At 32.8% G+C, this 13560-nt stretch overlaps 1 protein-coding gene across 1 annotated transcript; it reads right to left on the reverse strand.

Moving 5' to 3' along the window:
• Positions 1-5257: 5257 nt before the first annotated feature.
• On the reverse strand, positions 5258-6268 carry LOC133687948 (EG45-like domain containing protein). Its single transcript, XM_062107307.1, has 3 exons — positions 6098-6268; positions 5550-5823; positions 5258-5440 (listed from the first exon to the last, which is right to left on the reverse strand). The coding sequence occupies exons 1-3, from the start codon at positions 6207-6209 to the stop codon at positions 5434-5436; spliced, it is 393 nt and encodes a 130-aa protein (XP_061963291.1). The 5' UTR covers positions 6210-6268; the 3' UTR covers positions 5258-5433.
• Positions 6269-13560: the final 7292 nt, after the last annotated feature.

A 13560-nucleotide genomic window follows, 5' to 3' on the forward strand; every position in this document is an offset into this window, starting at 1 on the left:
GATTTTGCACAAGAAAAGATAAATTGTCCATCTTACATCGCCTATAAATAGATTTGATCTTCATGCTCAAGAGGTGGAGAGATTGGGGTCCAAAATAGGCCAAAAAACCAGCCTCCAACACCCAGTTTTTGCTGTCAGCAGAACCCCCCTTCTCTCTCTCTCCGCCGCAGCGTTCAACCACTAACATTGTCACCACTGGCTTGAACACCTCCATCTCCATCATAAGAAACTGCTCGACCACCTCATATAGTGAGCGCGTTGCCGAGCCTCTCTCCTCTGCAACTTTTCTTCTTCCTTTACTAATAACCAACACCTGCAATCATTCCCTCCACTGAAGCCTACTGAGCCACCAGCCAAACATCCTCATCGCAGCCAAGCTTCCACCGCAGGTCAGCCTCTTTCCCCTTCCCCTTCCCTTTCTTCTTCTTCTTCTTCTTCTCCTTTTTCTTCAGCAAGTGCTCCACTATTCATGTTGCATGTGAACAGTAAAGAGTAATCCACTGTTCATTGAAAAACAAAATTAAAAAAAATTCCAAAAAAGCTTTCTAAAAAATTTTGTGATTTTCTCGTGTATTTTTCTATCTATTTTGCATAATATTGGTTTGTATTTTTATATCGTAAAGATACAAATCTGGTATTAAAATACCCGGTTTTCATCAAAACATTGCAAAAAAATTATAAAACAAAATTTTTTTTTGTGTTCATGCATACGGCCAAGTCTCTCAAAGAAAAAAAAATCATATCATTTTTTTATACATAAAACATAAAAAAATTCAAAAATATGTTTTAGCATGCATTTTGGCTTTAATAACAAGTTTATTAAAGCCATGAGAACTAAGCCAATATTTGAAAAATTTGAAAAAAATATTTTGTTTTCTTTTAGTATTTGGGATTATGAATTTATACGTAAAACATATTCCTGATAGTTTATATATATATATATATATATATATATATATATATATATATATATAGACACACACACACACACACACACACACATTAGAATGGATAGGCTTTTACCCGATAAGATAAGAATCTTCTTACAGATAAGAACTTTTCTTAAACCTTAGATAGACCAACAATTAGAAAACATGACAAGACCTTAGTTTTTTTATCAGACAATTAAACAATACAGCTTACCTTAAGTAGGATGTATTTGGGGTGCAACCAGTCCCCGTACCCGATCTCTGAGACCAGTTAGGGTTTCTAGTGACCAAAATACTAGGTGGCGACTCCCAATCCCGCTTTCCATTGATAAAAGATAAGAATTCCTTGCCTGCTCCATTTTCCCGATTACCTTAAACCTGCATTGATGAAATGGAATATTCATCGCGACGCCGTACACGTGCGACACCCATTCTCCAAAAATTATCCTAAACTCAATATGTTGCTTTTCACCGTTGCTATATAATAGATTTCACCAATAAATTAATAACTTCCATCTTTCAATTTATTCGAAATCATACATTTTCATTTTAGTGGTAACTTTTGAATGATCCACAAAGGTGACATTATCTCCAATTGCTTCGTCAAGTTCCATAAACTTATCTTTGTCTCCACACATGTTGTTGCTGGCTCTATTGTCTAGATACCATATGTTCTCTTTATCTTGCATTCTCTTATCATGCACTAGTAATATGATGGCTTCCTTCTCATCTTCTATCACTAGATTTGCATTCTCCTCAACCTTTTTGGTTGGACTCTAGTTATCCCTAGTATAGTGACCTACCTTTTGACAATTATAGCATTTAACTTTTGATTTTTCAGACCTGGGTCTCAGATTGCTTTTGTTAGATGAATCAGTCGACCGATTGACCTGTTAAGGCCGCCACGACCTCCTCTTCCAAATCTGCCTCTTCCTTTTTTTTTTATCTGTTTTGTCCACGTCCTCTACCTTATTGAGAATATTAAGAACAATCTTGCTTTGAAAAAAGTGCTTATGCACCCACATTCTCTTTAATCTCATTGACCTTTTTCCTCATGGACTTATAATTTTCCCGTGAGATCTTGTATTGAAAGAACATTCATATTTTACGACTCCTCTATCGGGACTACCACATAATAGAACTTTTGCAGCGAGCGTGAGATCTTCTCTATCAAAGTATACAACCAATATTCTAGCAAAGTAATATGAAATATTCTTCAATTCTAACATATGTAACTTTTCAAAATCACCTTGTAACTTTTGTAAACGTACCTTTCTTACATTGTTAGCTAATTGGTTTGTTTCTTGCAAAACTTCTCATTCTTATTTGGCGATGGTTGCGTTGACCACTCTCATAAAAGTGGAATTATCCAAATATTGGTAGATGATTATTAATGCTTGTTGATCCTTCTTTCATGCCTTTTGCACGACCTCTCTTGGGGCTAAAGTCAACATTATTCCTTTGATAGGCTCTTTAAAGCCTTTTTCAATCATCTTTCATACATCTTGGGAACCTAGCCAAACGTTTACTCGAATACACCAAATTTCATAGTTGTCCTTTGTCAACCTAGAACATTGAAGTGGAAAGTTTGGATTGGTCATGTCAAATAATCAAACCAAATTCTAATACCACTTGTTGGAAGAAGGATGAGTGTGGTAGAAGATCAAAAAACAGTAATGAAAAGTAAAAAACTTAAGAAAAAGAAGAAGATTGAGAGGAAGATATACTTTTATTAAATGTTTCTCTATAAGCTCTTTTAGTTATTCTCTTTCTTTTATACTACTTAATAATGCTGAATTACAAGCCTTTTTATAGGCATTAAGTTTTAGAAATTAAGGAATTAAACTAATACAAGGTGATTCTAATCTGAATAGAAATTGTATTCTGCAGATTGAATCGGTCGACCGTCTTAAGTTATTCCACCTGGTTGCTCTGTCTCAACTAGTCGACCTGTTCCTAACCAGTTGATCGGTTTAACTAATTTCCAAGAATCAATTTACTTTCAATAGTAAGGTGAGTCCAAGGGAACTTGTGGTCAATATCCTAGGGAGGATGCAAAGTTTATCCATAGATAGTCTTATTGGACCATGTATATACCTATGGATGGATCCACCATATAGGCAGTGTGGGAACTTACCCACACTGTAAAAAAAAATCACCTGTAGGCAATGTGGGCACTTACTCACTTTGCCCAAAAAAAATCAAATGAAGTATATATCATGTTGAAATCGGTAATGTGTTTTGACAGATAAAAGATTTAGGAAACATTTAAAAAAGATATATTTTGAGAAAGAGAAAATAATTCTGAGAAATTATAATGGAAATGATAAATGAGAGTTAAGAAAGAACTGCGCAAAAAAAGTGTTGATGTAAATCTTTATTAAAAATCAATAACATTACTGTGAAACTATAGTAAGTCTGTAAATAAAAGAAATGATGAAAATAAAAAATAAATATATTTTGGAATACAAAAATGATCTCGAGGACAAAGTAAAATAATTGATATGGTTTTAGCAATGATTAAATAAGAAAATTTGGATTTTGATGTAAAATCACTTACTAATTAATTTTATGCTATCGAGCATAATTCTCAACCTGGCTGTTGGATTGAGCTAAAATTTTATGAGGATCCTCTTAACACATTGCTTTATTTTGGGTTAAACTTTGTACGTAATCTAAGTTTGGAAAGGCCATGCGAGAATATCAACAGTCAGACAAAAATAACATGTAGGCTCGTTAATGATATTTTTGTAAATAAACTGGGAAAACTAGAAATTCAACTTCTTCTTCCACTTTAAATTGTCGGCCAGTGTTGAAAAAACTTAGAAGATAAATTTTTTTTGAAAGCTTCCTTACTAAAACCCTAGAGAGAAACCAAGATTTAAAGCAAAATAGATGAGGAAGCGAGTATTGAACACATCTAACTTAAGAATTAAGTGGAAAATCAAGTGAGAGAAAGGGAGTAAAGAGAGAAAACTCACGACATTAAGAGGAAAAAAAAGGACCATAAAACTTTGTCTATTTAACATTTGAAGTTCATATCATTATCAGGTAAGATGTTATAAACTCGTTTGTATAAGTTTAAGTAAAGATTAACAAAGTTTATGCGAAATTTTAAAATTTTAAATTAGGGTTCTTAAATGTTAAATTGAGGAAAAGTGAAATTATAAAATGTTTTTGGGATGGAATGAGATATAAATGACTCTAAATAAAGCATAATTAAAGAAGAAAAATTTAGTGTTTACGGTGAAAATAGAGCTAGCTATTTATTGAGTGGATGGGAACTTTTGGAACCAAAGTAAATGTTTGTTCGTTATGTGTATTTAGTATGTGTAACATGTGTTGATGATGATTAAAATGAATTTAATTATGTTGTTTAGTTGTAATTGTAGTTGATTTTTCAATGTAACTTGAAAAAAGATTGAGAAATTGATAAAATAAATAATATATTATTATGTGTTGGTTGAAATAAATAATTTATGATTAGTTATGTGGATGATTAATTAGATGAATGATAGTTTGATTACTTATATTAAAAAAGAGTTGATAATAAAAAGATCCTATAATGTTTTCAACATATGAAGTCTCAAGGAGCAATTGTGAATTATAAAAAAATAGAATTTTATGAAGCATCTTTTTATAATATATGTAATGTTTTAAACTTTTATATTAGAAGTTTATGATTTTTAGATTTTTTGAATCTTAATTAATTTAATTATATACTTATACTATTTTGACCTATAAAAATTGAATGCTAAATTAAACACGTCCCTGTAGATACCCATATAGAATATAATGGGTTCTAAAAGAAATCCCAAATTTCATCATTCACACACACACACACACATACATATACATGTGTGTGTATACATACATATATATATGTATGTATACACACACATGTATGCATGCATACATATATACACACATGCATGCGCGCGCGCATATATATATATATATATATATATATATATATATATATATATATATATATATATATATATATATATTTGTGCTATTCTCTAGTATATTTCTTGGTCATTCAACTCTTCAATCCTAGATACGTCAGTCATCCAGCAAAATATGTAAATGGAACTCCAACAGTTTTGTTTTCATGGGAATAATATTTGATTAAAGATCAACACAGAGTTATGCCTTTGACAACTAATTAAGTTAATTAAATGGTAAATATATTTATTAGAGTGTGCATTCATGCATCTTCGTATGCGTAATTCCCAGTTTGTAGCGCAAACGGCATGCAATTAAGTTCATATATTTCACAAACTCGGAAATTTTTTTGGCAGAATTTGAAGAACTACAGTGTAATCAATCTCAAAGTCTCTCACTTGAGATAATTCTTATTTGATTGATTGATTGATTTATTTTGTTCTACATAAGTTGTACATCATCCATGAAATAGACTAGTTCCATAATCAGCCATTTTATTTTTAACTCGATCTATCACGATCAGCTTGGCTTTGAAACAGCTTTTTCCCACAAGTCTTCAAACCCTGCAAAAAAAAAAAAAAAAAAACCCATCATATAATACCTTTTAGCTGCTGTTATCATCACAGATTTATAATGGTATAGATAGCAAGGAACAAGTACAGTTACACTTACTGGTCGTATTGAATTACGACTTTGCCAGCATCAGGATCAGCGATCCGGGAGAAAGCATCTTTCGAAAGATTGATATCTCCATTACATACTCTTCTACAATAATCGACAACTGTTACAACGACACTACCTTGTTTGCATGGTTTTGGAGCTTTATTTGCACCTCGTATGCACGACACCCTGTATTTTCTCCCGCATGCTGCTCCACCATTCCACAGAGCATCACTCACCCCAGCAACCATAACTCCATCGTTCCTGTTTCCGTAACACTTAGAGGCTGCAAAATTAATACAAAGAGTATTTACAAAAATTGATTAGTAACCATGGTCGGAGAAGGCTTCAATTTTTGCCACAAGAACTAGCTCATCATCAAAGACTCGCGGAAGGATATTATACCTACTGTGAAGAAAATTAATATGTACTAGTGCTCAAGAATTTCTAAATAACAAGATAAAGGAAGACAAAACCCTGTAGTAATTGGCAACTCAGATATGAATTTACTGTCAATAGATGCAAACGTAGTTCATGGAATCATGAGATTTAGAACTTACGAGTATAAGGAGGATCATAGAAAACGGCATTTCCTTGTGCAGCATGCGCAACGGAGATAAGGCATGATACAATGCCTACCATTATAAAAACTGATTCAATCTTATAACCCATTTCTTCTTCTTTAAGGTCTAAGGAAAAAAAGACCAAGTGATTTCGTGCGCAAACCTGACTCTTTCTAGCTGCTAATTTATAGAAGAAGTTGCCTATCAAGAACAGGTTTCCTCCATTTGGAGAGGAAACAAGGGTGCATGTACTTGCTTAGCCTTCATGGGCCCGGCCCTCTCCCTTCACCAAGGAGAGAGTAAACCGCCAATGACTTTCATAATTGGTATAAATTAATTGACTTTGCCCTTCTAGACTAAAATGTCTGTCTAGTCTTTGCTGTCACCTTCGTGGAAAGAGGCGGAGAAAAAAAGGAGTGCAGAAAGTTTTATGTTCGGTTAATTAAAATTTCCATGTTCTTCAGTGTAGAAGAATGAAAAGAATTCTACGAATCATGGAAAGACCATTACTGCATTTTGCTTATGTCTATGTTCCCATTGGTTTTTTCATGTTCTCTTTCAAACTAACGCACTTCATTCTGTCTTAACACTAATAAACAGTACTTAATTACAGTTTAACAACTCCCTTTAAGCTTTGTTTCAGAGTATAATAAAGATTTTTTTAAAAATACTTGTTGTTATTTATTTCTTTTATATATATATATATAAAATAAAAAATAAAAAATAAAAAAATAAAAAGTACAAGAGAGCATATATTAAGAAAGCCTAGAAGATTGTTCAATATTGATGGTAGAGGACCAAGATGACAAATGGAAAAGTTGGAGGACTAAAATGTATAAAATTGAAAAAATTAACAACCTAATTCTGACTTACAAAAGGTCTCATTGGTGAAAATATTTTTATTTGGGGTAAAGAAATTCAAATTTGGATGGTTAAGAAATCAATGACAATTTTGAAAGACTTAATTAATTTTATTGAGGATTTGTTTGCAAGGAAATTAAGTTTTTGGTGTCAATTTAGGTGTTAATTGGAAGAAATTGAAGTTTGGGGATTGAAATTAATCTTTAGTAGGTTTAATTGGTTAAATCATGAGCTTAATTGTGAAAAAATTAAAGTTTAGAGGCCGTTTAAGGACTTAATTGCAGATTCTCATAATGAAGGATCAACTTGTAAGTGGCACGCAATTTCAGGGGTAGAAATTAGTCAAATCAGGGGCCAAATAAAAAAGAATTGAATTTTTGGTGGTCAATTAAGGATGGAATTGAATATAACTAGGTCGGGACTCCTCGATTCCGACATCCCGCCATGTTATGTGTCCACGTGCGACAATGCTTTTTACTGGAAAATATATTAAAATAATATTTTTTTTTATTTTAAAAAGTAATTTTGAGAGTAGTAAATTAAAACAATTTAAAAACAAAATAATTAATTTTTTATGAAACATTTTCTGGGACACGTACCCAAAAAAGCAGCTATAAATATGAAATGTGAAATGTCTGACCATTTTTTACCCAGTTCCAAACCAAACTTTGGATACAAATATGAAATGTCTGACCATTTTTTCCTAGTGCATTCTTCGTTTGATCTCACATTTTTCCACGCATAGTCTTTTAGCACTTTAGATTCGTCGAACCAATAACACGGAAAGGAATCAAAACATCTTTTCCACGAAATTCAATATTGATGTGGTGATGTAACTTGTTTCCTTGGAAAATTGTCACCACTTCCCACCATTGATACTATTTCACGCTATCTCGGTTTTTGGACATGAATTACAACAGTTTCTTTTTATTCAATCCTTACTTCTCAATCCCCCCCTCATGGCTAAAATAACTTGCTTATTTGTTGGTCCGTACAACATAAGATAGGCATAGGTAAATGTTAGCTACAAAATGCTATTTCAAGCCATTCCTTCAGGAACCGCAATGTCATCTCAAATTTCTATTGCCGAAGAGTGTCATCACCACCACATTTGTGGTTTAGATAAACGTTGTTATATTGCTTAGATGCTTCAAGAACATCAAGGATTTTGTTATTATTAATAGCCATGGATATGGGGTATGAATTATTAATAGTCAATATTTAAACATGCTTGATCATTTTGCTACTAGAGATGGCTCGCTAGCTGTAATGGCCAATTATACAACGGGCACGAATTCTTGATAATGTCTTAACAACTCTTTATCATTTTGTTTTGCTTTGTGAATTTGAATCCTAATTTTTTTAAATCATATCAAGAAGATATAATACAACTTACTTTAGGTAAAATACGCTAGAAATACTAATATCTTTTTTTTTTTAATTATAATCAGTTCATTACCCTAGAATTTCATATAAAATCATTTCGCCTAGATCTTCTAGTGACCCTCTACCAAACAATTAAGAGGCAACTCCTTGATCTCGACATTTCAGCACGCAGCGTGTGCACGTGCAACACAATGACGATTCCACTAGGGATCTTTTATTTTTTTACAGTATTGGATAAGGCTTTGTGTGTTTTATGTGATTTGATGTGTTTAAAGTTTTGTTTTTGGCTTATTTCTATGTTTTTTTTTCTTATTTACGCTTTAACATATTTTATCTTGCTCATGAATGTATGTTGGATATGGATGAATATCTTGATGCATCATTAGTTTATTTGTGATAAATTGCTCCAGAATGCACACACATGGAAGTTTCAGGTTAAATGGAGGTGTAACGGTTTACCCTATAACTTTCAATTAGTGTTTAAATTTATGAAACCGTCTGACTCTTTGTTGAATGCTTGGACATGTAGTGATTAGTATACGTACCATTCAACTACCTACTAAGCCCCCTTTCATGAGGGTAATCACTAGGAAAACAAGAGATCATTTTGAAACTAGATAGTGCCTACCTCTGTTGCTACCTAAAATTTGATAAATTTATGAAAAAAATACCAAAAATAGCAAAAACAAAAACAAAAAAAACTCAAAAATATGTTTTTGACGTATTTGCGTCGTTTGCGCGTCTTTTCCAAATAATTTAAAATAAAAAAAAGTGAGAAAGAGAAAAAAAAAGAAGAAAAAACGCATTTAAATTTTTTTAGTGATCTAATTGTAATTGTGGAAGGGAGATAACCAATTTGGAAATTGGAAACCCTCTCACAAAGTAACCCATTTTGTGCTTTATCAGCAACAGTGTGTGGGTTCACGCGCCGCCAATGACAACGGTGCGTGAGACCCAAGTGCCACCAATGTCTTATAAACTTCCCTGGATATTCCGAACAATGTTTTCGAATTATAGGGGGTCTATTTTGTAAATTTTAATTTTTTTAATGTGTTATTTGGATTATTTTAAATTTTGATGATTTGTGAAAAGTGTAATTATAGGGTGTGTGAGTAAAATACAGTAAAAAAGAATGTGTGTGTGTTTGCATTTCTTTATATGTTTAAAATAAAAAAGACAAACAAAAAAGAATTAAATGTTTTAATTACATACCACCAAATTTCTCAAAAATATAAAAAAATCATATCATTTAGTATTTCCATACGAAAACAAAAAAAAATGTTTTGGCATGCATTTTGGGAGAATTTAGCCAATATTTATATAACTCTTTATTTTTTTAATTCATGAGAATTAATGGTTAAAAATCTTGGTATATAATACTAGACTTACAAGTGAGGTTGATATTTGAAATATCAAGAGTTAATTAGAAAATTCTCAGATTTATTCTAAATATTTACCAATTTTAATTAGGAGTATTTTTCACCGTAACACACAAATTATGATGAATATTTTCCAAAGAATTTATTTGGGTACACAAGTCCATAACAAATTCTTAACACCAGATTTATACATACGAGTAAATCTTGATCCTAAATCTCTAAACCACATCAAACCACACAAAACAACTTGCCTCAAGTAGGGTGCGCTAGGGGTGCTAATACCTTCCCTAACCATAACCAGTCCCTTACCCTTGAATCTCTGATAAAAATAGTATAGTCGGGTTTCCTAACAACCTTGAAGCAAGCAACCAGGTGGTGACTCTAATGACCTTCTGACGCCGTACATTCATATACGACAACCTCAATGTCTCACATAAAAAGACATAGAACCTGCTTATAAGATGTATGTTCCACAAAAAAAAAAAAACATTGTTGCATTAAGACATGCTTAACTCTACAAAGCATATTGAATTACAGTATTTAGGGGATGATAATATGACCACCATTAAAGAGATGATCTTTGTTGAATACGAGTTGGATTCTGAATCCTTATAGCTGTTAGAAGGGGATTGCCTGAGACTGGATGATAGTAAATTTTCATCCATTAGAAATGTGAGTTGCTCCAAAAATAACTTGAAGAGCTCATCTCACACATGTAAAACATCCACGAGGAAGAGTTTTTAAACAAATATAGGAAGATAGTGGAAATCATGAAGGTGTCCATACAGAATTCAACAATTAAAGCCTTGATACATTTCTGGGACCTCAAGTATCGGTGCTTCACTTTTAGGAATGTTGACATGTGTTCTACTTTTGGAGAATGTGGTTTACTGACTAAATTCCCTCAAAATCTATATGAAGTCTACTTCCATCAAAGGCGCAACAAAGTGCTAACTGAATTGGATGAATTGATCAAAGTTCTAGACCTTTATAAGATATTGGAGAAAAGTGCTACTAGCCTAAAGTGGAAGATGATCGAAGAACTATTTAAAAGGAGAAAGAATGACTCTAAATTTGTAGAAGAAAAGGGTAGAATAGTTCCTTTAGGAATTTTCGAGTTGGTGTTATTTCCAAAACTCATTGAAATAATCAATTTAGAGGTAACTGCAACTTTTGTTGCATATAAAAACACTTAGATAAATCCCATTGCAATGATACAAGCAGAAACTATCTTAAAACTCAACCATTATAGGAGGGCTGGTAAAGGATCAATAAGATGTTGTGAACAATTATTGTACATATGGTTGATTAGCTATATAGAAACCAAGAAACAAGTATTAAACAACTTCTAGTGGTTTAGTCAAAAACCATTGGAAAGAGTTGAAGAAGAGGAATGAAAGGACCTGAGCGAGGAAAAAAAAGTTAAATTACAAGGAATCCCACAAGGAGAAGTGAAGTGGAAAGCCTTATGGATGAGAGCAACAAATTGCTTGATGAGTTGTGGGAAAAAAGATGGGTGTGTCTGATGGGAGTGACTATATATATCAGCTACGCATCCGTTTTGTTTGTGAGGTAACTTAAGGGCGTATAACATATGCCAAGGATGGCTGAGTTATCCCAATTCTTCAGGTTATTCAAGGATTAATTTGCTTTGGAAGTTATGAAAAACATCAAGCAATATTATAAGCTTTTGGTATTAGTTAAGAAGGAATCATATGGTTTGAGAGATTCATTTACTAGTGAAAAGTATCCAATATGAAGAAATCTATCACTAGTCATAATCCTTATGACTCTTGGATTTAAAGTCGGAACCAACTAAAAGAAAGAGTACTAGCAGCGAGGAAGAGTTGAGAGAACATCTGGAAAAGCTATGAATGAAGATGGGCACCGGTAAAGCCATCAGGATGTCCCTCGAGGAGCAATTGCACATTAAAGAGAAATTCAGAAAGTTTGTAGAATGAAAACTGAAGGAAAAGGACAAGAAGATCATATCCTTATAGAAGCAACTAAAAGAAGTAAAGGATGCTAAAAACCAAGCCGAGCAAGAGCGAGAATAATTGGGAACACATTGGATGCTAACCAATACTGAGTTAGAGGCTTTGAAAACTAATTTCAACAATTTCCAAAGAAGGGCTGATATGTCTTCAATAACCCAAGCTGAGTTAGAATGTTGGATTGAGTAATATGAAAGGTTATACAAGAAGCATGTGATGCTGGCTGAAGTAAAAGCCAAAGGGAAGGTTGTGAAGGTCTTAAGAATTGATTTGGATAATTTAAGAGATGAGATCAACCTAATAGAGAAAAAGCTAAAAAAAAGGCTAAGGCAAAACATTTGGAAAAAAAAACGGACTACTCGAGAGCCATAAAAAAATGATTGACTCCAACAACAATAAACTGAATGGGAATAACATGTTCCTCTCGGAGAAGATGAGAAGCATGGATGAGTAGATTAATTGAGCCTCTGTCTAGGCCCGAAGAATCTGCCACAATGCCTAACAAGTTGAAAGAGATGTCCACTGATATCAACAAAGCATGACTAAAAATGATGATTTTCTTAGGGACATAGAAAACAAAGGCTTTGCCTTTCTTCTTGTAAACGATGATGATGAGTAAACTAGCTTTCAAATGTAAAAGTTTTCATCAAGTATTATTGAAAAGGGCTTGAACCTAATATTTTAAGCAATATCTCTTTATGCTGAGTGTATTCTTATTAATTATTAACTCATATAAATTGTCTTGATAGATATAAAATGATCAAAACCCTACCCATTTATAAAGGAATGGTGACCATATATCAGCACGGGGAATAGTTAATCCATATCCAACATATATCATCATGCATAATCATACATTCATATACACCTATGTTTATGAATTATGAATGTTTATAAAACAAGTATTCAAAATATAGACCCTCTAATAGAGTCTACAATACCAGGATAAAAAGATGGAAAAAAAAAGAGGGCTCACCTTGAGGCCCACTACCAAAAAGAAATTAAGACATTAAGAACAATATGGCTTAGATAGCTAGCTTACTTAAGCAACTCCTATAAGCGCAATATAGGAAGCACATTGAGTCAGCAGCCAACCATGTTACCGCCATAAAAAACTCCTGTTATCCTTGACTCATAAAACTTGGGGGGAAATCCTTCTACTAGACCACAAGGAACAATGGGCATTCTAATGACTCGCTTGATTATGCTTGTTTAAGTACCAGTCATAATAGATCTAACAATAGAGGGTTGAATCCTCTAATCTTCTCCAACAATATAAATGGGATGCTTAGAAGGAAAGATTGAGGGATTTAATGTCTATGACATGGTTAAAGCAACTGAGATATGCTTGGTGCCAGATATAGTGATGCCTAAAAAGTTTAGGGATTTATAATTTATCAAGTATACACAACTAGAATGCCCTAATACATATTTGAGGTTTTATTGCAATAAAATAGCAAAAGTTTTACGTTATGAATAGTTGCTCATCCATTTCTTCCAAGATAGCTTGATCGGTTCTACGTTAAATTGGTACATGACCTTGGATAACACAAGGATCGAGAAATGAAGTGATCTTTCTGATACTTTTTTGAAATAATAGAAGTTTAATATTGACATCTCTCTAGACTAGACGAGCTTAATGGTGATTGAGAAGAGCAACAAGGAAACTGTAAGAGAGTACACTCATAAGTGGAAAAATAAGGCAATACATTACAACCACCTTTGTTGTAGAAAGAGATGGTGACTCTATTCTCCAATACTTTCAAGTCCCCATATTATGATGGGTAGCTCCACCTAACATTTTTATGATGTTATAGTTATTGTTGAGAGAATAGAATAA

The sequence above is a fragment of the Populus nigra genome, chromosome 3 (genome assembly GCF_951802175.1).
Source record: "Populus nigra chromosome 3, ddPopNigr1.1, whole genome shotgun sequence".
Classification (NCBI taxonomy): domain Eukaryota; kingdom Viridiplantae; phylum Streptophyta; class Magnoliopsida; order Malpighiales; family Salicaceae; genus Populus; species Populus nigra.